The following is a 25,316-nucleotide window of genomic DNA, read 5'->3' as shown; positions in this document are numbered from 1 at the left end:
CGGCAGACTTTCTTATCTAGCCATCGGCACCATATTACTGCCTGTGGACTTAGTCACGTTCAACCTCTCCCTCATCGGCAACCATCCTCATCGGCAACCCACTTTGTAAACATCGTACTGCCACCTTATCCTGCCATCCCAGACACGTGCCCAAAAACGGTGTCAACACAACGCACTCAAAGACTCACAATAGAATTTTCAGAAGTTCGTGGAGGTCCCATTGGACCAAACCGCCGTGCATTTGTCGATGAGATCGTACTGTATACAAAGAAATGGGCACCACTAATTGGAGTGAATACTTGGAAGCATATAAAGGAAGAAGTCAAAGAAGAAATTGCAAACCAAATAATTGTAAGCTGCGTACTAATTTTTTATTCTACTCAATCCAGACTCCAACTTAATTGTGATAACCATTCCTTGATTGTTACTTGTAACCAGCTTACGTGGAACTTCGCCAACATTACCGATAAGGATAAGAAAAAAGAGAAAATATGGCACATTGCCCAGGAGCGGTATAGAGGTTGGCGATCAAATCTAAGTGCCACATACAGGGCTCATAATACCTATGCTGAGAGAATACGACATGTGCCTGAAGAAGTGAACCTTCTTGAGTGGCACTACTTGCTGTTATATTTTGGATCAAATAAATTCAAGGTTACAACTATATTAAAATCTACATTGTCAAACAAACTCTTGCATTGTTACATGCATCTTCCTGTTCTTTCTTTGCAGAAGGTTAGCAGCCAAAACTCATCCAATCGACACCAACAAAAAACCACACATGTCATGGGTTCAAAAAACTTCTCACAGTGCAGCTTCGAGCAGGTAATCAATATATGCAACAATGTTGTCCATACTTTTTTGTAGCACATGCTGTCCATCCAATTTATTATGCAACACTTGTGTATAATTATGATTTGCAATTCTAGAGAGACCCTGAAGAGCCAAATGATCTAGTTCTTTGGAGGGCAACTCATAGAAAACATTCTGGCCAATGGTCAAATACTATTGCAGCTACTGTATATGTGAGTAAAACTTTTGACATTCCCTTTTTATAGCTAATAGTTGTGAAGCAACTCTTAATATATTCTTTTTTTTATTTAGGAAAATGCAGCCATCAAAATTGGTGAGATTGGCTTACAACTTGATAGACAAGCACTTTCAGCAGCTGAGGAGAACATGATTTTCAAGTCAACCTACAAAGAAACCACACAAATCAAATCATCCAAAATACATGGGAATGGTTATATGGCTAAGTACCGAACTCGCAAAGAACTTATGCAAGAGAACCTTGAAGTACATGCACGTGTTGAAGCTGCAGCCAGAGAGAGGAACATTGCTTTTGAAGCAGAGGTTCAACAGCTGAAAGAACAGATTGCAAACGAAGCTGCTGAAAGGGAAAGGGAGAGAGAAGAAAATAGGAGGAAGATGCAAGAGGATCTGGAAAATGCTAAGGAAATAATGAGAGAACAAATGAAGCAAGAGTTTCTTAATATGCTAGCGCAGCACAAAGAAGGAACTTTGAATATGGTAATATTTTTATATTCCCTTTTAATCCTATGTGCTGTTAATAAACTTTTGATGATGATGATGCCTAATCTATTAGGTCAACTTTTTTGTGTGCAGAGTGCCCTCCAAAATAATGACAACACACAAATTACACCTACAATAGAAGAGGAACATGATAATGCTGAACATGGAAATGATGGCACACAAATTGATAGTTTGATTCCACAGGTAATGCCCATTCCTACACTAAGTTCTAAATGATATTGAGTTATTTACCTTGAACTGTAGCTAAAATTGATCAAACAATTTATTTTTTGAAGTGTGAGCATGCAAGCGTTGTCACCATACAAAAAGCCGCATCTACTCGTTCTGGGGTCAACAAAAATGCTACTGGAGTCAGCAAAAATCTTTTTAGCGAAAAAACTACAAATGGACAATCACAGAAGACTTATATCACTCAGCAACAGCTGATGAGTAGAACAAGAAATGGCAAAAAGAATAAGCAGGTAATCTAAATTCCTGTTTTGTTGTGTTCTTGAATACAGAGTGCACCAATTTGGAGTTTAGTGACACATCAAATGTGATTAATCTTGTACTAGGTAAATGCCCGTGCGTTGCAACGGGAAAAATTAATACCGTAATAATACATGTATGGTACCACAAAAACACATTGCGAGGATGATGTTTGGAATATCGATAGTGCGCAAGCTATTAGCTGTTTATTAACAATAAACAAAACAAATAAATCGTAGATGCGTGTACATAGAGGCGGAAAATCATTGGGTGAAACTAAGATTACGCGACAACCACCAACAGTCATGTAGTCACTTGCAGTTCTCTTAGATGTGTTGGAAGTATCCTGCATATAAGAAGATTGTTAATATTTGAAGCTAAAATATTGTTCACTATCTTGAAAGAATATGTATCAATGCGAGATATTACCTCATTTATGGAGTCAGAACCTCTTTATATACGATATTTTTCGTGAATATATCCTTTGCTAGTTTCTTTTTTCCCTTCCTCTTCCCCTTGTTCATGTCCTTCTCAGCGGCTGGCACGGCTAAGATTCTAATGTTTGATCTTGCTGTGGCTCTTGATAGTGCTACATATAATTGGCCATGCGAGAACACTGGTTCCGGTAAGTACACCCCGACGTTAGGGATGGTCTGCCCCCGTGCCTTGTTAACAGTCATCGCGAAGCTGAGTCGAATAGGGAACTGCTTTCGCTTAAATTGGAAAGGAAACATCTCATCATCCGAGGGGCATAAGGGTATGCGAGGTAGAAAAACCCGCTTTCCAGCATGTTGTCCCAACACAATTTCTGCATCGATGGTATTCTTTTGGAACCCTCGTATGATAAGCCTGGTACCATTACAAAGTCCATTAGCAGGGTCAATGTTCCTCAATAATATGACCGGGCAGCCAATCTTTAGCTTTAAAACATGTGGCGGTAGACCATTGGGTGTCAAAGTGTTAAGGAATTCCTCAGGGTAGTAGTTGTGTGGATCATCCACTGCACAATCAAAGCTATGGTACACCATCTCATCCCCATAGAAGCGGCGTATCATCTTCATATTAATCATATCAACTGAGTCGTTCCGCATAGATAAGATCGCTCGAGAGGGGATATAATCTTTGCTTGACATATTTGCATTGAGATTAGGGAATATGCAGTCAATTAGAGTATCAAGGTCACTATCTTCCCCGGTGTGCGATATGCATATATCATGAGGAAGACAGATTTCGTCATCAACAGTTGCCTCCTCAGATCCTCCACCGACACGCAACAAGTATTCTGCAAACCACGGGTCACTCTTTGCCCTCATATTGTGCACCAATTTTAGATGTCGCATGGAATCCTAAAGGTACGACATCCGTAGTGAGGCACCGACCACCTGGGCCCTCGACCCTCTATGAACAACAGGAAGAACCTGTCTAAAATCTCCACCAAACACCACAGTCTTTCCTCCAAATGGCAGCTCTGATCGGTCCATTATATCACGGAGACTGTTGTCCAGTGCCTCGATAGACTGTCTCTTTGTCATGCTAGCCTCGTCCCAAATAATGAGAGATGATGCTCGAAGCAGCTTGGCAGTACCACTCTGTTTCGTGAAGGTGCAAAAGGCTCCATTATCAATGGTGAGGGGAATCTTGAAGCGTGAGTGGGCAGTTCTGCCACCAGGCATTATTGAGGCTGCGACACCAGATATAGCGGTTGCCACAACAATCTTTTTCTGACTGCGTATAGCAGCGATAAGTGCTCTGTATAGATAAGTCTTTCCGGTCCCACCAGGACCATCCACAAAGAAGAGACCCCCATCCTTGGTATCAACTGAGGACATAATCTGATCATATGCAGCCCGCTGCTCCACATTAAGGGTGTTTGACAGAGCCATATCATCCTCGTTAGCCTCAATGCTAGCCTCCTCAAAAATCTCTCTAGGAATATCACGAGAGGAGTCATATGTGTCATCTATATCAGGAAGTGGGTATATCTTTATATCCTTCTGCATTGATTGTAGCAATTTTTGAATATCTATGAGGACCATCTGCTCCAACATGAAGGTGGATTGATTATTACGCTTGTAGTCCTCCGACATTGCCTCCTTATGTTTCTTCCATAGTCCAAACACATCGTTGGGCTCACAAAATACTAATATTGTTGCAAAGAGCCTTCGCAATGCATATGGCATCATCCAGCCAGTTGCCTCAAAGAGACTCTCATTCAGTGTGTTGTCCTCTTCGATTAGGCCCCTTCTTTCTGCAGCTTCACGGAAGGTTGGTAGGAGTTTGCCATCCACGGTCCTTAGACACTCAAAGGAGGTTGCACCTGCCACGTGGTTCAAGAGAACCCTAAGATAGTAACGCTCTCCCTCAGCTGGATTAGCAGACACGATTCTTCCAATTTGTCGTAATGTATCACGGCGTACCCTATTTTGCCAAACTTTGCCATGTGCTTGCCATGTATAGAACTCAGGAAAGTCCCGGTACAATATACCTCTAGCGGTTTCATCTGTCTTATTCTTCTCAAAGTATGCTATAAGCATTGACTTGTCAACACCTGGACGATCAAGCACCCGTTGAATCCCCTCGCGCCGGTGAAATGACACCATGTGCATGTCTGGAAGATGTAGTTGTAAGGACAAAATAGTAGGGTACCTATCACTCAAATCAAACTCGTATATCCTCCATAAGGCTTCTGGGGGGTTACCCATCTAGCTTCTCTGTACTGCTTGATCTCATCAACATTCCCTTCAGTATCCTTCTTGTCAGCCTCTCTCACAGCCACAGACGCCCGATCATGTCCCTTATAGATGTACTTAAATAGATACTTGACTGCCTTGATGCTCCCACATGCCTCAACATTAATGTGGCAGTTGAATAGACGAAGGAGATACGGGTTGTAAGGCACGACCCATCTATTATCAAGCTCATGTCCATGAACTTTTTCTTTCTGCCCATCGTCACGTCGTCTGTAAACTGGATATGAATCCTTGCCCTGTACTGTGATGTCGCAGAAAGGTCTAGGGTAACGGTTCTTGCATGAATCACGACCCTTTGTGCATGGACAATTGCGATTAAGCACTCCACAAGGGCCATGCATCATATGTTTGGTAACCATCTTGTACAAGACTGGGTACTTTTTCTTGTTTGGGAGCTCAGCTGAGATCAATCGATCATATTGCTCTAGGCACGTGATCTTATACTTCCTATCCATAATTAGCAAAAAATGTGCATGCGGTAGAACCCTCTTCTAGAACTCCACAACATAAACATGTGCCCGCACCTTTCCAAGGATATCCTTTTTTAGTAGCTTATCTTTTAGCTCTTGTAGTTTTGCTCTAAAGACCCGAACAACAAGATCTGGACGATCTTGTGGCGTTTGGCCAGGGTAGAGTTCGCGCTTGATCTCATCCCAGTTCGGGTTACATGTCATAGTCAGAAAGATATCTGGTTTACCAAACCTCCGTACCAGAGCCATGGCGTCCATGTATCGACGCCTCATGTCGCGTGGGCCTCCAATAAATGATGAAGGCATCACTGTCCGCTTTCCAACAGCTTCTGCTCTATCTTCACCAGCATGTAGGCTATCAACCAACCCTTGGTAGAGGTCGGCCCTAATATCATCTTGATGGTCACGTATATAATCTAATCTGGAACTCTCAATCTTGATGTACGTGTCAACAGCAAACTGCTGAAATAGACGCTTGCCATAAAGTATGGGGTTAAATATTCCTGGACGCATCTGAAATTTGTAGCAGTAGTAGTCACGCACAGACACACATAGTCTGCCAGGGGAGTCTAAAAATAGCCTTGAATTAGAGTTGTTTGTAGAATAAACATTGAGTACATGTATGTGAAGTATTAAATAAGAAAAATAACAAATTTGTTTCTTCTTCTGACCCACTACGAGCCCTCTGTAGGGCACGGTACGTGATAACTTCTTCCATACTTACTCCTTTCTTGGGAATATCCATGTGCCACCCAAGCTCACCCCTAGGGAAGAATAGAGGATATGAAAGAGCATCATAACATCCATGATACGAGCGGATGCCGTGTCTACTTCTATCTTTCCCATGCAGAATAACACTATTCTGGAACTGACCAAGGAGTTCGCTTCCCTCGATCCAAATAGCAGCCACCTCTGAGGCTAATGGAGCATTGTATGTTCTCTAGTCTAGCCTCTGGTCAAGGTTTAGTGTGACATGATAGTCCTCGAGGTGTTCAGCCTGGCCCACACTCCTAAGTTGTTGTGAGTACGGATTATAATGAAGGATGGCCACAAGCCTCTCAATGACTTCCTTTTCTTTTTGGCACTTCTCTTCACGACATCGTCGATATCGATGCTCAAGGCTTGGATCATCGTCATAGAAGTAAAGCTCAAGATGTTTTGGCTCCTCACCATCTTCTCTGCCAAATGACCTCATATTGTGATAGATCTGGCCGTGTGCACGAAAGGTGTATATGCCACTATTTTTCATGCTTGCAGTAGCGCTATCAAGGCGACAATATAGAGAAGTGAAAGAGAAGTGTCCATTGAAAAACCTAATGTTGTTACGAAAGTGCTTAGCATCTACATCGTTACTTGACCAAAGCCTCATAAGCTCATCAGGCACGTTCAGTTCATTGAGCTCGACCTTTCCGCTACGACAACAAAACCTAGGTGGTTCATGCTCAAACCTTTTTGCATTGCAGTGTTGGCAATTTGCGACAGGTTTTAGCATATGGGTATCTATAGGCATGTTACTATACACCTTTTCATATCGGTCAGGTACTTCAGCGATAGAAGTCATGTCTTGCTCAAGGTCATTGTCTTGGACATCATCATCATCTTCATCATCTCCAATGACATTTAAGTCACAATAGTTTAGATAAAGTAGTGGAGGACTTTATTTCTATTCGGTCTTTCACACAAATACCTTGCCCAGCAAATAGGTATCCCTCATCATCATCCTCATCCTCTTCAAATATATCTCCCTCATCATGATCTATGGTCATCAAAGATACCTTAGTTAGTAGAACTACGAGTAAAAATAAATAAAGGAGTTCAAATAGTTTATCGAATGTTAGAAAATAGTGTAAATTACCACTGTCATCAAATAGTGGTGTCATCGGTGCGGTTGATAAAGGTTGAATGCTAGGTCCTGTCCTTTCTGAAAATCATGTAATGACCATGATTGAGTTAGGTATAATATGATATATAATATAGGTCACCTGAATGGGATCATGAAGTATCAATATTTACCATTGTTGGTCAGTACTGATTGAGGCAAGGGTGTGTTATCGTTTATGTGTTCTTCAGCCTTGCATTCATAATCAACAAACTGTGGTGCCATTGGTGTGGTTGATGTATCTAGAACGTATGGTTCTGCATTTTTAAAAATAGAATGATGATGGATTCAGTGAGATAAAATATGGTATATATGTCACCAAAATGGTATAATGAGACGTCGGTATTTACTGTTGTTGGTCACAATTGATTGAGGCAAGGGTGTGTTTGCATCCACTCGGTCTTCATCCATGCAATCACCATCTTTATTAGATGTCCTTGTGTTCGAACCAATTCGACGCTCAAACAACATGTTACGACGCGTTAACAATGCATGTCTTTGTCCAGATAGAACATGTGATCTTTGTGTCATATGGCCGGATAGCAACTCATCACATCCTTCATCATCGGCCTCCTCATGAGGTGGAGGAATATAAAAAGGTGTTGCACTGGACTCTGGGATAACCCAATCACTGGATTTCACCGCGGATCCATGAGCTCCAGATGCGCCTATAGTGGGCCACACAAGCTCAGGGATAAATAACGGGTTCTCCATGGCAATAGATTCTGGGTGTAGGGTCTCCTTTTGCATATCCCTTCGTCTTTTATTACTCGCTACTTTGACCTCCTTTCGCCATGGCACCCTATAACTCTTTCTTTGTTGTTCGCGTCTAGCCTCCTTCTCTTCTGGTGTCATATTTATATACCGTTCCCTAAAGTACTGTTGACGGGGTTTATCAAAAGTAGTAGGGGTACCACAATCATGACTCAGATTGGAGTCCACACAATCTTTTGTACATGGAGTTTTATTCAAGTCAATGATGCTATTGGTATCTACACTCATTGCTGAGCATTCACCTACATAAGCAAATTTGTTCATTATTATGAGGTGACACCATTATCCTAGACAACACCATTATATATATTCTCCTTACCAATCCGCACAGGTTGATATGACTTGTTACTATGGAGCCAGTCATTATTCTTCGCGTTATCTGTGTTTTCAATGTCGGTTGCAACGTTACCATCTACAAACAAGTCAGATGCTATTTTACATTATTAATATTAAATACACATGCATTATAGGTACTGCGGCATAATAAAGCTAAGAATGTCACCTATAGATATGAGGATAGTTTTTAAAAAGAAAATAGCCGTTATAGAAATAATGATCTTCTAAAAACATGATTGTTCTTACTATTGTAAATGATAAACTGTAAAACCAAAGCGGCTATAAATTCTTCCATGCTAGCAAGGTAAATAAAATGATGACATATTTTACCAAACGATAAACAAAATGATGATATACACTATCTTGCTAAGTTAGAAATAATAATTTATGCCAACACCTGTGCACTCGTATGTACATGTGGTCAGTTTGCGAATTATCTAATACTACTAGGACTAACAAAGGGTGTACCAAAGACTATGAAATTTATTTAAGTCATCTGAATCAGATATATTAATTCATAGCTACACACATGTGGAGTGGATTGTATAAGCAAAAGTTCAGAATAGATATGCTAACTCTATAAGTCTGGATGGAAGATGACTCTGGTTTTTTTGGAATCATGTTCGTATGGACAGAGTAGTGCATTCTCGTACATATAAATGCTCATGAAGCTAAGAAGTTACACAAATATACACAAGAAACTTTGCCTTGGCCTGTGGGCTCTGGTGGTGTAGATGACTTTCTGGATGTGGGCAACAGCGAACTGGTTACTGGATCTGCAGATAAAGAAAGCAAACCTTAAACATTCCCCTCGGTGGAATTTGAAGGCAATGGATACTAATATGAATGCAATGGATATTAATCTGAAGGAACATGACAAATAGCCTATAAATTTTCCTTGTCTTTCAAAGCGGTGATGATATATTGATATCTGCATTGCACTTTCTCTATTTCAGATTAAAAAAAGGGCAATTGATGATACTAAACAATCACAACATAAACAAGAAATAGACATCTAAAAACATGATAGAGTATTCGATTAAATGGAGGTTTGTGTGAGCATGCATATTTCAAGGTCAGTATCTCAGATTGCCATGTGGGTGTGTATTTACAGTGGTCTAGTGTGTTTTGGGGCCATGTTAAATATTACAGTAAACAATATGGTTCAGATTATTTGAGTTCTTTAGTAATTCCAGTGTATATGTGACATGCCATTTTCACATTGACTTGAGAAATAGTCACCCAACACATGAAAACACTCTTTGTCGTAATAGTCTACAGGCAACACTGATCTAATTGTGTGGAACTTATATCCCAGCTCTACTCTATTCCTGAGTTCTACTGTATTTTTTTTCAAGTTTGTGTAAGCTTTTCACATAGAGAAGAAAAGGATCAGAGCTCAATCTAAAAGAATGCTAGACAAAACGGCCAGCACAAACTTGCAGATCATACCTGAAAATTTTTTATCCACTTATATCTGAACTCGACCCACATATCATTCAGATCTCTGTACTACTCTTTTTTTTTCAAGTTTGTGTAAGCTTTTCACATAGAGAAGATGAGGATCAGAGCTCAATCTAAAAGAATGCTGGACAAAATGGCCAACACAAACTTGCAGATCATGCCTGAAGAATTCTTTCTCCACTTATATCTAAACTCAAATCACATATCATTCAGATCTTCTATTGCAGCTAAGCTGCATAATTTCTAGGAAGCAATTTCGAAAGTTTTATAACAAATTATATCTTGATAAATCGAAAGTTATCCAAAGTTTAAAATAAACTATGATATCTAACTCAACTTCGGACGTTTGGCAACATTGAGAGTTCCTCACTGGCTCCAGCATATATGAAAAGAATTCAAATAAAACACCTCTGCTTAAGAGTTAAGAAAAAGGTACCTATCTAGTATGCACTTTTTAATAGTATTAACTGAAAAGGATCCCAGTTAATTGGAGGGATGAATATAATGATGCTTAGATTTATATCAACAAAACACACAGCAAGGATGGTGTTTAGATCCAAGACACCACTTTGTGGCAGATAAATTTAGCCTATTTTTTCTGAAGTTGTCTGACTTACAGCAATAAGCTGCTCCTCCTCAGGGAGGAAACCACCAAGGCTCACCGAGTCCTTGTTGGTGACAGGGGAATACGTGAAGCATGTTTAAGGAACTAAGCAGTGTAGTTAAACAATCAATAACAAAGGCTAATTAAGATAGTGTATAGACGTAATATGTGACAACTAATGTGGTGTAAGTAATCTAAAAATTTTAGCAGGCAAGCATAGGCACGCAATGTGTAGCTTACAGGAGATATTGCACATATCAATCCATATTTCTGAGTAGGCATATGCATACTATATGGAGAAATGAAGAACATAAAAAGAGGAAAAAATAAAAAGAAGAGTGTACCTGCTGCGGGGGGTCCAAGGGAAGCTAGATGGCTTGAGTCGGGGGCGCGTTGCTCCCAGGTCAGGCGGCAGCGCGGCCGTTGCACGCGGTGGCCGAAGATCGCAGGTAGGCCGCAACCAGCAGAGTATGCAGCCACGGCAGGCGATGCGTGATCTCTGAAGCCCTCGGCCTGCTGACGCGGAGGATGCTGCTTCTGCGGCCGGCCTGGATGCGGTGCTAGGGGCGGGGCTGGGGCTCGCTGTCGCCGCACTGGGGACGGGATGCTGGAGCCGCGGAGTGCCGACTCAAGGAATGGGCTTCGAGCCGCCGCCGTCGGGGCTGAGCGCTTGTGAGCACAGGGGCAGCCAGCAGCGACCGAGCAGCAAGCAGCGAGCGGCAGCAGGCTGGCGGTCGGGCGCAGGTGGCCTGGCGCTCCTCCGCCGGCTGCGACGCGACCTCGGCGAACCCCAGCACCGTCTCAGTAGCCATCCTCGCCGAACCCTAGCACCGTCGCGGCAGCCCTCCTCGTCGAGCCCCAGCAGCGTGTGCACCGTCGAGAGGGTGAGGCGCATCGAACAAACGAGCTGTGGCGTGGGCGAGCGAGGGGATCCGGGGAGAGGGCACGATCTGCGATTTGAAAGGCGTCGATGTTGCTGGATTGCCGGATTGGGGAAGGTGGGCGGCGAGCACAACGAATGACTGGGGAGCTCTAGCTGCGATGGATCGATGATGATTGGGTGTAGAGGAGCCGGAGGTTGCGGAGTTGGGAGTCGCGAGGGGCCAGGGGAGGCATGTGCGACTGGGGACGAGAGATTGCCTGGTGCGGTGTTTTAGGCTCGAGAGATTGACTGGGGACCAGAGATTGCCAGCTCGGGGGAGTCCTCTTCCTTTTTTTGCTGGATGGAGGCATGGTGCAGTGTTTTAGGCGACATCGGGCAGAGCAAAGGAGCGGGGAAGGTTTGGTGTCGTCCGTGGACGGAATGAATCGCTATGTTTTAGTTGTAAAGATAAAGATATACAAGATGTATGGGTACATTTACCATATGTGATGAGACCAGCAGCTGGTGGATAGATACAACATGTCAGGTTTTGACCTTGTTGTGCAAATTAGATGTTATTTCTGATGTTTGACATTGAGAACTAAAGATTTTATTATTTGTACTGTTGCTGTTGTATAGCGGCTTATTATTTTTTGAATGCACAAGCTTATTATTGACCAGCTCCTTATTATTTTTTGAATGCACTGTACTGCTGCTGTTGCATAGCAAAAACTGTGGTAACTAAAAATTAGTGGAGTCATTTAGAGAATAGCTACAGTTTTGCATAAGCATTTTCTCTTTGTTAGTTTGACTTGGGAAGGGCCTCAACCTGGAGAAAGGCCTAAGCTTAATTAAAGTGACAACAATGTTTCCATTATTTTTATATTAAGTTTACCTTTGCTCAAGTACAACCATGTCATATTTCAATCTCTTTACATTTTCTAAATGATGTAGTAAACTTACTATTTTACTAATATCCATTTGTTACTCTTTTCACAGTAAGTGGACAAGGTTTCAGTTGGAGGCTCATAATCAAACAAGGTCATAGCCTAGGAGAGGACAAGCTGCTCATCAAGCAAATTATCGACAATTTCATAGATTATAGGAAGTTGCATTTTTAAAATAGTACTGTTGTTTGGGATGATTTATTCCATGGTACTGTAAACTCGCTTATGGTTCTACATATGGTTTGTCAATATATTGAATGATTTATTATAATTGATATATACAAGTGCAATCACTTTTATTTGGGATGTTGAACCAACTTAGTAGATGCTAGTACTGTTGCAATAAAAAATGTACCCATGAGCTATGATGCTAGGCTATATGACATATGGCAACAAATTAATTGCATTACAAAAGGCTCTATCGCCACGACATTACCAATGTTGCAATAACATTAGATATATCGCAACAACTAAAATTAAGTTGCAAATAAAAATATTGCCACATCAAAACAATCATGGCATTATCATATCAACTTTTGCAACGACTAAAAAAGCATAGCAAAAGTTAGTATTGCTACGAAACAGTGACTGTAGCCACATCTTACTCTTGCAACAAAAAATAACGTTCGTAGCAAATTAGGTACTTGCCATGCTAAGACTTGCGTGGCAAATTATGTACTTGCCACGTCATGCCGTTCGTTGCAAATTATGTACTCGCCACGATACGACTTTCGGGGCAAATTATGTACTTGCCACGTTATGGCGTTCGTGGCAAATTATGTACTTGCCACGGCGTCACGATCGCGTGGCAAGTACACTATACGCAACAAAACTGTAACGTAGCAAAACTATCATATTGCTACGCTAATAATCATTGCATGTACGACCTGTTGCTACCATGAAACCCATGGCAAGTGCTCCAATTGCCACGCCCGTGAACGTTGCGTCAAAATCCTATTGCCATGCTTGGCAATGAAATTGTAACGTAGCAAAACTATCATATTGCTGCGCTAATGATCGTTGCATGTATGACCTGTTGCTACCACGAAACCCATGGCAAGTGCTCCAATTGCCACGCCCGTGAACGTTGCGTCAAAATCTTGTTGCCATGCTTGGCAACGGATTGCAATGGTTGCAACAATCCTAAGCACTTGCAACATCAAACTAGATATTGTGGCAATACCTTATTGCCACGTGACATCTTGCAACCCTTGGCAACGAACGAGATTTCGTGGCCCAAACCACTGCTTGCAACAAAATTGGGCATATCGCAACGGTTTTTGGTCGTTGCATAAGGGGTAGAATTTAGTAGTGTGCATGAGTTCCTCCACAGTGATTGGGGCATTGCCACCATTGCCATTGCCATGGCCTCTGCCTCTGCCTCTTCCCCTTGCTGCCATCTGCATTCCAAGGTATATAAACACATCTTAGTAATGTCCAACATGACAATTACAAGAGTTAACGGAATTCTGAAATTATCTGGGTAACATCCAACATTAGCAGATTAGAAAATCAGTCATATCTCGAGTTCCATAGTTCAAAAGGATACATGTTGTACACCGTTGGAAAGATAAAAAAATTGTCTACAACTTTCATTTAGATCATATTACCAGATTCCAATGTTAGGTTAATCAAAAACTGTGTACAACCGAAACTGTTCCAGAATTCCAGACTGCGCAGAAACCTCAAATTTAAACAGTCATAACTCACAGCCATAATATATAATATGGTCATTTTTTGCGGCATTGGAAAGATATGAAAGTCTACTTGTTCCTAGAAAAATTTGATGAACATTGCACGAACAGAATTTGATTATACCAGAATCATTGCAGACTGCTCCAGAAAAACAGCAAAAGACAGAAACAGGATATGACCCCAAACCACTATTTATTCATGTTCTTACTTAAGGTTCTTAACTAGGGAACTTGTGGACATGCCCACAAAGTCCCAGCACTCATTACAAAAATCCAAATCACACATATTCATAATAACAAATCAGCAAGCACATCAAGTTCACACCACACTAACAAAGGACTCGAAATAACTCGCATACTACTAACGTTCCTATTCTTTTCTATTCCTCGGGAGCAGCATCCTTCAAGATAGGTTCAAGACGCAGCCTCTTATGGAGCTTGGGACAGCCTAACTCCACTCGAAGGTCATCTGCTTCCCTTTGCTCTTTCTCTAGCAGCTTCCTCTCACGGTGCAGTTCATTCTCCAACTCTATCACCTTGACGGTCAGCTCATAGGTCAACTCCACTTGTGCTTGAAGCTTTGGTTGCGAAGCATCTGCAACTTCTATGGCCCAAGTCATCTTCTCTGGTACAAAGCGAGGATAGTGGTATGTTGCATTGTACTGGACATCCTCAAAGCGTCTACCACGGTAAAAGATCAAGGCCTGGTAAGCTGCATCTGCCATGCTTTCCTTCATCGTGTCCCGGCTGATTCGAGAGATGTGTTTTGATTCCACCTTTCGAATCCCCTTAGTGGCATCCAGTGTCTTGACTATCAGCTCTGGACCCAAAGTGATCTCCTTAGAGGGTGTTTGTGCTCAGTGCAGTTATACTCCAGTGTGGCCTGCAAATCCGGGTAATGGTGTTCCAATGTCAACACCAAATTCTCATGGAAGAAAGCCTTGGGATCTGCTTCTGGAATCCACAGCTCAGTAGTCCATCCCATCCTTGCATTAGCAGACTGTGGTGGAGGTGGATCTTGCATCTCCTCATCTTCAGGCACTTCCTCCTGAGCTTCCACCCTTGATTCCTCATCTTCAGGCCCAGGAACTCCATCCACATGATGTCCTTTTGGATTGAACATGGCACGGTACTCCTCAGCAGCCATACGTGCAGCATTACGGGTACGGGGCGGCATCTACAAAAAGTTTTTAGACATGGATCAGATGGATGCAATAATTTCACAATAGAGCAAGATAGAGAAGCATAAACTTTTAGCAAATAACAAGGCCATAGTGGGAAGCATGAAGTAAGTAAAATAAAGGACCTAAATTTTCGACCATTGCTAACTAGATTTGCGTCCTACAGTCAACAAAGCTTTGATACCAATTTGTCACACCCATATTTTAAGAACAAAATAGGATGCATAAAAGACTCATATGTGCCCCAGAAACAGTCGCACACATAAGTAGACAAATCTCAAATGTACCATTGCAGTGTTTATTACATAACGGAACATAGTAAATCACATAGTCTCATACAAAAATGATAGCATAAAGTAAACAACGCTCTCGACGGAAGCTCCACACAGGGACAACATTGACTGGTTGACTCCAAGCCTAGTACTCATAGCGATAATCCTCATTCCAGTCATCATCATAATCATAACCTAGGGTGTTGGGAAATTGCAAGAGTGAGCACATATCGTACTCAACAAGTATAACCAGGGGTTCATGAGGCTCAAATAGCTGACACTGGTTTGACTGCATTTAGCTTTTAATAGTGGATAGCATGTTCATAATTATATAACAAATGTCAGGGTAGCATAGATAATCCATTAATCACATGATCAAGTGTAAGCATAATTAATTCTTAGCATAAACGATAATCAAATGAACATAATAACATAACAAGCTCATCATCTTAATGTAGATGTCCCCAAGGCCGCTCCTGACCGTGAGCTCGGCTAGTATACCAGTTTTACACTCTGCAGAGGTTGTACATCTTTACCCACGAGTCATGATTTACCCTTTCAGCCGAGGTAGCTAATCTCTTAACCCCCTTCCTAGGGAGGTCGACAAGGATCACTATGAAACCTTTCAAGAGTTCGTCTAACATGTTAGGGCCGCAAGGTTTCCTTTGCGAGCAGATATAGATACCCCCCTTCCGAATGGCACAATGATGCGCAGCCTATACACATAGGGACAGGGGCTCGCACTATACTCGTGTCGGTTCAGCCCCTCCGCCCTTTCGGGTAACCTCTAACAAGCTAGAAAAGGTCTCCATACTGAGCTAAAGCCAGAGCCATTATAGCCCTCATGGTTGCACTATTATCCCGGGTGATCACGTACAGACAAGATCTCATACAGTTATTTGTCATTCCTTTATGTTCATTGCATAGCTATTAATCATCTTACAAGATCATGGATTATATCAAGCACTAGCACATCTACACCAAATGCATATCAAGTAGGTAGCAAGGAATACAGGTAACAATCATCTATGATTTTGCTAAGGTCGACAAGGTGATAGCATGCATATGATATATATGTGTAATTATAAGTGAATAGGTAACAAGGATGATCCCAAGTTATACTTGCCTTGCTCAAAGCTCTCCTGAGCCTGCTGGTCTTCAAATGCTTGATCTTGAGCACCAACGTACGGCTCACCGTCTAATCCCAATCATCAATCAACAACACGCAATCCAATGTAGACAATCATACACGAAGCAAACAAGATATAATTAGAACAATACACCAAACAGTGGTAAAACAAATATAAAAGTTTATGAGAATATTCTACGCAGCGCTACGATCACACAAACATATAGTTCACGAAAATCGGAATTAAAACGGTGAAGTTATGAATTTTCTAAGATTTCCTATAGAGAAATAATTAATTAAATTATACCAGGAAATTAAAAAGTTACAAAACAGAGAATAAATAGTTCTAACATGTAGAGCTCGTAAATACGAATCTAACGGAATTTGAATGGACAAAAATGGAGTTAATATGAGCATTTTATAAGCAAAACAAATCTAGTGGCAATTCTGTAAATACAGGAAGGCGTAATTGAATCAAACCGGAGGAAATACGCTTTTAGAAAATGAAAACGTAAACTGGTAATTATGCCTTGGACCGCGGGTTGGTTATCAAGTTTTCTAGGGGCTCTTAAACAAAATGTACGCCGAAAGGGTATCGGCCACCCTGGGCCGTTGGATCAGCAAGGGACGGCTCAGATTAGGTGCAAGAGAGAGAGAAAGAGGGCTCGGCCGCCGGCGGTGATCTCCCACGGTGGAGCGCCATGGCCGACGCTCGAAGCTCGCCGGAGTTCAAGGATTTCGCGAATCCGCGCGCTAGAAAAGAAACGGAAAGCACCAGGCAAGAGAGAAGCTTACCCCGAGCTCACCTACGGGCTTGGAACAACCTGAGAACGCGCAGGGAGGGCTTGCCGCGGTGGAGGGCAAGAACCGGCTCGGCGAGATTCAAAAGAATGCCATCGGGTGGCCTAGGGCTTCTTAGGCGCGCGTCTAAACGAAAGAGGGGTCCTTTGCGATGTTTGGGAGCTTTATAGGGCTCGGTTTGCGCGAGAAGGCAGAGAATCCTGAGATTGGTTTGTTTCCAAACCGGTGGGGGAGAGAAGCCGGCTCGAACTCGGCGTCGCGTTGGAGAAGAAAGGAAGGCGAGAAAGGAGGCTGACGCGTGGGGCCCAGCTGTCGGCGGAAGGGAGAAGGAGAGGGGAAGCGCTGTCGTGCGGGGCCGCGTGACAGCCAGAGAAGGGAGCGGGAGGGGAGGGAGTGCGCGCGCGGGCCGGCCTGGCCGCCTGGTGGGCCGCGCTAGCGGGCCAGGGGAGGAGGAGGCGCGCGGGGGGGGGGTTGGTTAGCTGGGCTGCGGCCTGGTTTTCCAGGGAGTGACTTCCTCTTTTTTTTTCTATTTTCTTTTCTATTTTCTAAAGCCTTTTCCAAAGCCTTTTTAAAAAGAATTTTGAGAGCAATTAAATTCCAACAAATGTCAGCAGCACAAAAATAAGGATGCTCCAGCATGAACGCACAACCAAGGTTGCTAAACCTATGATGAATTTTAATTCCCACAAAAATTATTTATTCGCTAGATTTATATGCTCACAAAAATACTTAATTAAATCAAATTAATTACTATTACTTGAAATCAAAATTTTGGGTGTTACATTGATCACCAACATATCGCTCACCGTCTATACCCGATCATCCATCAACAACAGCAATCCAATGTAGACAATCATACACGAAGCATACAAGCTATAATTAGAACAATACACCAAACAGTGGTAAAACAAATATAAAAGTTTATAAAAATATTTCGACGCAGCGCTACGATCACACAAACGTAAAGTTCACAAAAATCAGAATTAAAACGTAGAAGTTATTAATTTTCTAAGATTTCCTATAGATAAACATTTAATTAAATAGTACCCCGAAAATAAAAAGTTTCAAAACAGAGAATTGATACTTCTAACGTGTAGAGCTAGCAAATACGAATCTAACGAAATTTGAATGGACAAAAACGGAGTTAAAACGAATATTTTATGAGCAAATTAAGTCCAGTGGCAAACTTGTAATTATCTAAAAGCGTATTTCGCTTAACCCAGGAGAGAATACGTTTTCTGAATTTGGAAAGCGTAAACCCGCTCGGGTGCTAGGACTGCGGGTTAAAAGTGGAAAAGTCTAGGGCTCTTTATGAATTTTCGCGACCGAAGAGGTATCTCCTATTTTCAGCCCTTGATCTCCCATCTGATGGCTCAAGCGCTTCAGGAGGAAAAAGAGGCGGCGGGCAGGCTGGAGCTGGCTTCCGGCGGCGGTGCCATTGATGCCCCTCACTGGAGTTCGTAGATTGTTTGACTCCGTGCACCAAACTGCGAAAGGAATACGCTACGGGATAGAGGAGCTCACCGCGGACTCGCTGGGGTGTTTTTCTAGGGCCGAGGAGTAGCGAGAGAGGCGCGCGGCATGCTTTCAGTCGGCGAGATACAAAACTCCGAGTCAAGGGTGGCTAGGGCTCTCGTGGTGCAAAGAAATAGCAAAGGGGGTCACGGCAGGGTCGTAGGAGCTTTATAGGTCCTTGGTTTGCGCAAAAGGTAAGAAATCGCACTGTTCCTGGGATAGAACCGGTCGGTATCGTTGAGTTTGGTTCGACTACGACAGAGGTAGGAGATGGGCGCTGTTCCACAGGCCCCACGCGTCATAGAAAGAAGGCCGAGAAGGGAGGGGCGCGCCAGCTAGCCGGCTGCTAGGCCGCTCTGCGCGTCGGGCTGGGCCGCGCCTCGGGCCGGAGTGAGGAGGAGGAGGGGGTGCTAACTGGGGTGCGCAAGCTGGGCCACGGGGGAGCGCTGGGCGCGGGGAAGAGGGCCGGGGAAAGGCCAGTGGAGTTGGGCCTCGGCCGAAAGCTACCAGGTAAGCCTTCTCCTTTTTTTCTTTTCTATTTTCTTTTCCAAAAACCTTTTCCAAATAAAATTTGGTGTGCAAATAAATTCTATCCAAGAGCAACAAGCATAACATAAAATATGCTCCAGCATGAATGCACAATCAAGTTCCTATTCCTATATTGAATTTTTCTCTTTCAACAAATGAATGTTTTTTCTCTTTCAAGAAACTTTACTGAAGATCTAGAGAAACTCCTTAGAAAGAAGAAGTTTATAGAAGCAAGGGACAAATTTGAGTCACCATCAAGAACACCCTCTGCTGCTCAAGCTAGTTCTTCAGAGGAGCTAGCTTCAACATTGGAAGATGAATTTGACGAACAAGTAGAAGAACAAGCACACGAGCATTTAGGTGAAAACCTAGCTCCTGTGTTTGAAAACATGGTTGAGAAGACACTGCGAGAGTTCTCTGCCCCAACAACAGCAAACATTCAGACTGGACTAGTAGTCAACATTGAGGAGAATGGATTCGAGCTCAAGCCTGCTCTCATTACCATGGTGCAAGCCAGCCAATTATGTGGAAAAGCTCATGAAGATGCAAGTGCACACTTACAACACTTTCTAGAGATCTCCAGCACCTTCACGATCAGAGGAGTATCAAAAGATGCTATCTTACTCTGTCTTTTCCCGTTCTCATTATTGGGGAAAGCCAAGTAGTGTTCTACATCAACAAAGACAAACACAATACATGGGACCTATGCTCGACTACTTTCTTGGCAAAATTCTTTCCTACAGCCAAGACTAATGCTCTGCGTGGGAAGATTTCAAGTTTCCAACAACAACAACATGATGAATCATTCACTGAAGCATGGGAAAGATTCTAGAATTACATTGAAGAATGTCCTCATCATGGGATAGGAGTGGCTATTAATGTAGACTTTCTATCACGGCCTCATCTCTAGTACCCATGAGTCTATTGATGCTGTAGTTGGGGGAGCTTTCTTGTCACTTAAGCTCTTGGACGCTAAAGCACTTGTTGAGAAGATGGCCTCAAATTCAACATGGAATGAAGAACGTACTCAGCCTCAAAAGAAAGGAGGAGGAATCCATCATCTCAAGGAAGCTGACATGGTCACTGCCAAGCTAGACCTCATCATGAAGAAGCTCGACATAGAGAAGAAGGAAGTCATGCACATCAATGATTCCCGTCTGACATGTGAAGAATGTAGAGACTACGGGCGCTCAGCTGTCAGTTGCCCTACGCTGCAAGAGGATGTGAACTTCATCAACAACAACACCTACTATAATCCTCAACAAAATCAAGGGTGGAACCAACAACCTCGACAAGGTAATTACCAAGGTAACAAATTTAATAATAACAACATTCCGCCTTTGAGAGAACTAGTTACTAGTCAATTGAAACTACTAGATCAAATGACTAGGAAACTAACATCAAATGATAAAACTTTGGAAAACATACATACTAGAACAGATACTTTTGCTTCTGCCATAAAGAATCAGCATAGTTTCAATAAAATGCTAGAATCACAATTAGCTCAATTAGCTGCTATTGTTCCTCCATTAGAAAAAGGCAAGATTCCAGGCCAACCAGAAGATTTAGAAACTACTAACTTTGTTTATATTCACAATGCAACCCAATATCATATTGAGCCTGTAGATGTATAGTGGATTGACCATCTCTACCAGAGAAGATGGGATACCCTAGAAGACCTATCATTCCTATCTCTATAGGATGCCATAGCTTTACAATGGCTATCTGTGATTTTGGCGCAAGTGTCAACATCATGCGGAGTATGCCAAGATCGTTCTATCCATCAAGGACAAGAAAGAGAGATTCACATTCAAGAACCACGTCCTGAAAACTCTTGCAACCTCGAAGCAATTCTATCAACAAGAGGAACAAGAACAACAACCGATGCCGAAAAAGAAGAACAATAGAAACAACGGAAGATGGAGAAGGACCAAGCATGCACCTACAGAGACAACTAAATTGATCACTACTCTCAACACAGAGAATGATCATATGCTACCCAAGCCATTTCCAATCAATAGAGGTAATCTAGGAGTTCAAATCATTGAATGCACAATCAAAGACACCACCTTTGCTCACACCGTCTGCGACACTAGATCAGGGTGCAACATAATGTCAAAATAGCTATATGATGAGTTATTTGATTTACCTTTATACCCAACATGTATTCAGTTGTAGATGGTGGATCAATCACTAAGGTTCCCTGAAAGAGTGGTCAAGGATGTCATGGTAAAAATTCAAGAACAATATATACCTGTAGATTTTCTAGTTCTTGACATGTAGGGAGACGATTATTCCCCGATCCTCTTGGGAAGACCATTCCTCTACATAGCCAACGCCAACATCTACATTAGTTCCGGACATATCCACTTCAACCTACCTGCCGGAAAGGTACGCTGTCAATTTAAAACACATGTTAACCATGAGCAGATCAGAAAGCAACACAATAGGAGAAGACACCAAGCCCACCGTCAGGTTGCCCAGCCTCACCACAGATGGGAAGACTTTCCTGGCAAGATTGTGAAATATGAAGATCGCTTCATGGAGCAAGAAGAGAACAAGCGAGCACCCCGCTGGAGAGAGTGGCAGAAGAAGCTGAAAGGATGGACTGAATCACCAAGAAAGAGAAAGAGGAGATCTTAGCATGGTTAGAAACGTGGGAGAAGGTGAACAAAGATGAAGATTTAGAGCTAGAGAAGAAAGAAGCAAAAGAGACAGAAGCAAGATAGAAGGAAGACACACGTAACGCATAATCATGAAACAGGGAGTTGACTGAGGTTACCTCAGACAAAGAACCCACTGAGTAAGTGCTCCCCTCTATTTAAGTCCTCTCGGTAGACTTTAAAATTCCGTACCCTAGCCATAAGGTCAGAATGGTAGTTATCTAGTTAAATTATGTCACACCCATATTTTAAGAACAAAATAGGATGCATAAAAGACTCATATGTGCCACAAAAACAGTCGCACACATAAGTAGACAAATCTCAAATGTACCATTGCAGTGTTTATTACATAGCGAAATAATAATTATTACGTAGTCTGAAACAAATAAAGATACTTTCGACGGAAGCATATCATACTCAACAAGTATAACCAAGGGTTCATGAGGCTCAATTAGCTAACACTGGTTTGACTGCGTTTAGCTTTTATATGTAGATAGCATATTTAATCATTGGATAGCAAATATCAAGCTTGCATAATTAATCCCATAACCACATGATAATGTATACAAGAATTAAGAATAACACATACACAACATAATAATCCATCATTTATCATCATTAATCATGCTCATCAGTGTCCATCTATTCTGTCAGTTTTTCGGGCCGCCCGTATCCGTGGGCACGGCTAGTATACCATATTTAACACTGTGCAGAGGTTGTACATCTTTACCCATGAGTCGTGATTTACCCTTTCGCACGAGGTTGCAAAGTGTCTTAACCCCCTTCCTAGGGAGGTTGGCAGGGTTCACTATGAAGCCTTTCAAAGGTTTCGTCTAACAAAAGTTAGGGCCATTAGATTCACTCGGTAGGCAGATATAGAGCTCCCCTTCCATGGCACATAACACGCAGCCTATACACACGGACAGAGGCCGCACTATACCCAACGTGTCTAGACATTCTTACGCCATTCAAGGTAACCACTAACAAGCTAGAAAAAGGTCCTCATACTGAGCTAAAGCCAGAGCCATATAGCCCTCATGGTTGTATGAATTGTCCCAGCTTTTGCCAAGGGACAAGTCCTTATGGAGGGTCAAGATCAATCTAGCAAAAGCCAGAGTTCTTTCCACCCTTTATGTTCAAGTTGCTAGAAAGCTTATTTTATTGTTTATTGTATATCCAAATATTCATGTTACAAGATCATGGATTATAATCAAGCACTAGCGAGAACTACACAAATGCATAACCAAATAGGTAACAAGGAATTCAGGATAACAATCATCTATGATTTTGCTAAGGTCATCAAGGTGGACACATGCATATGATATATATTGTATTAATTGTGTATAGGTAACAAGGATGATTCCAAGTTATACTTGCCTTGATCAAAGCTCTCCTGAGTCTGCTGCTGGTCTTCTCAAGTTTGATCTTGCTCACCAACGTATTGCTCACCGTCTAAACTCGACCATCAATCAACAACACGCATTCCAATGGACAATCATACACAAAGCAAACAAGCTATAATTAGAACAATACACCAAACAGTGTTAAACCAAATATAAATGTTTATAAAAATGTTCTACGCAGCGCTACGATGACACAAACGTAAAGTTCACGAAAATCGAAATTAAAACGTAGAAGATATGAATTTTCTACGATTTCTTATAGATAAATAAATAATTAAATAGTACCACGAAATTAAACAGTTTCAAAACAGTAAAACAGTTCTACTAACACGTAGAGCTCGCAAATACGAACCTAACGCAATTTGAATGGATCAAATCGGAGTTAAAACAAGTATTTTATGACCTAAAGAAACTCAGTGGTAAATCGGTAAATATCAAAAAACGTATTCCAGCTTGAACCGACGAGATTACGCTTTCCAAACGACGAAACGCGCTTTCCAGAGGGCGCCAAGGGACGGCGGGTTGATTCCAGGAAAGAGCAGGGGCTCTTTAACAAAGCGAGCAACAAAGAGGTATCTTCTAATCTGGATCGTTGTCCACTATCTGATGGTTGGAAATCAAAGAGAAAATGGAAGAGAGAAAGAGATGGCTGGAGACGACGTCCAGTACGGCAGCCACCATTACCGGCGACGACAAGCTCTCCGACGATTGCCCACATGACAATTCCGAGCACCAATGACCAAAACAAAAAATAACAGGAGATAGAGTGGATAATCGCATGCTCACCTAGGGCTGTTTCGCGGACAGAAACAAAATATAGACGACTTGCAGTTAGGCGGAGCAGACGAACGCATCCCTGCAGTTCGATGAATGTGTGTAAGCGATGGAAGGTAAACGAGCAAGGAAGAAGGGCTAGTACAGCTTCACCACTTCAGCACAAACCTTGCTGCGTGCTTAGAACGACGGAGAAGCGATGGACGACGAGACCAGCGGCAACGTCAGCGGTTAAGACCTGCGGCGACACTTCCAGCCCTAGATGCGGCGGCTGTTCCGAAGTGGTTGGAAATGGCAACGGAGTGTGGCACATCGCGTTTATACTGGGAGATGCCTCAGAGGTGGAAAGAAAGGAAGTTGAAAGAGATTCGGCGACCATAAGATAGGAAAGCTACGGTGCACTTTCCATTGCTAGGAGATGACGACATGGAGCTGCTTGGCCCCTGGGTCGTGGCATTACGCCGGATCGGTGCCCTGGCTTGCGGCCACCTGCAAGGGACGTGGCCGGGCTACAAGGTTGCTGGGCCTTGAAACAGCAACAGTGCTGCTAGCTACAAAAACAAAGAAGCAAGCTAGCGACCAAAAGAACTGAAAGGAGCAACGCCTTGATTATTTTCTAAAACTGAAACTTTCAAAACTTCAAAAGTATTTTGAATACAGAGAGATGAGAGACAAAACCACACAACATAAAAATAAATGAAAAACCAACATGTGTGCAAAAACATGTTTCTATCTTTATGATGGATTTTATTTTCAACAAAATTTATTTGTTTACTACATTTAAATGCTCACCAAATACTTAAATAAATCAAATTAAATCCTATTAATTCAAAATCAGATTTTGGGTGTTACAAACTCTACCCCACTTAAAAGAATCTCGTTCTCGAGATTGAACAGTGCTTACTCGAACAAAAATGATCCATCCTCAGATCATCCTCTCTTTCCCAAATTGCTTCTGCTTTTGAATACCGATTCCATTGCACTTTGCATATTTTAATAATCCGACTTCTAGTAACTCGCTCAGTTGTTTCCAAAATCTTAACAGGGTATTCCTCATATGTGAGATCACCTTTAATAGAAAGCTCTTCTAAGGGTATTTGTTCTTCGGGTACCCGCAAACACTTCTTAAGTTGTGACACATGGAACACATCATGCACACCCGACAAACTTTCAGACAATTCTAATTGGTAAGCCACTTCTTCACACCTCTGCAAAACTTTTAACGGACCAACATACCTTGGAGCTAGC

General features: G+C 42.2%; 2 protein-coding genes across 2 annotated transcripts; both read right to left on the bottom strand.

Moving 5' to 3' along the window:
• Window positions 1,683–5,244, bottom strand: LOC110431720. Its single transcript, XM_021451131.1, has 2 exons — window positions 2,452–5,244; window positions 1,683–2,368 (listed from the first exon to the last, which is right to left on the bottom strand). The coding sequence occupies exon 1, from the start codon at window positions 4,722–4,724 to the stop codon at window positions 3,369–3,371; it is 1,356 nt and encodes a 451-aa protein (XP_021306806.1). The 5' UTR covers window positions 4,725–5,244; the 3' UTR covers window positions 1,683–2,368; window positions 2,452–3,368.
• LOC110431719 lies at window positions 5,751–11,100 on the bottom strand. Its single transcript, XM_021451130.1, has 8 exons — window positions 10,644–11,100; window positions 8,939–9,007; window positions 8,215–8,307; window positions 7,472–8,137; window positions 7,256–7,378; window positions 7,098–7,163; window positions 6,930–6,998; window positions 5,751–6,841 (listed from the first exon to the last, which is right to left on the bottom strand). Exons 4-8 carry the CDS (start codon window positions 8,121–8,123, stop codon window positions 6,183–6,185), a joined length of 1,569 nt encoding a protein of 522 aa, XP_021306805.1. The 5' UTR covers window positions 8,124–8,137; window positions 8,215–8,307; window positions 8,939–9,007; window positions 10,644–11,100; the 3' UTR covers window positions 5,751–6,182.

This window comes from Sorghum bicolor, chromosome 1, assembly GCF_000003195.3.
Source record: "Sorghum bicolor cultivar BTx623 chromosome 1, Sorghum_bicolor_NCBIv3, whole genome shotgun sequence".
Classification (NCBI taxonomy): domain Eukaryota; kingdom Viridiplantae; phylum Streptophyta; class Magnoliopsida; order Poales; family Poaceae; genus Sorghum; species Sorghum bicolor.
Note: the sequence above shows the minus strand (reverse complement) of the source record. Positions and strands in the feature narration are given on the sequence as shown.

Coding starts and splice junctions, on each gene's coding strand:
- LOC110431720 (XM_021451131.1), bottom strand. CDS start 4,724: ATGGGTAACCCCCCAGAAGCCTTATGGAGGATATACGAGTTTGATTTG.
- LOC110431719 (XM_021451130.1), bottom strand. CDS start 8,123: ATGAGTGTAGATACCAATAGCATCATTGACTTGAATAAAACTCCATGT. Junction 7,379..7,471: donor ATCAATTGTGACCAACAACA/GTAAATACCGAC, acceptor TTAAAAATGCAG/AACCATACGTTCTAGATACA. Junction 6,842..6,929: donor ATACCTATTTGCTGGGCAAG/GTATTTGTGTGA, acceptor GAGATGATGAAG/ATGATGATGATGTCCAAGAC.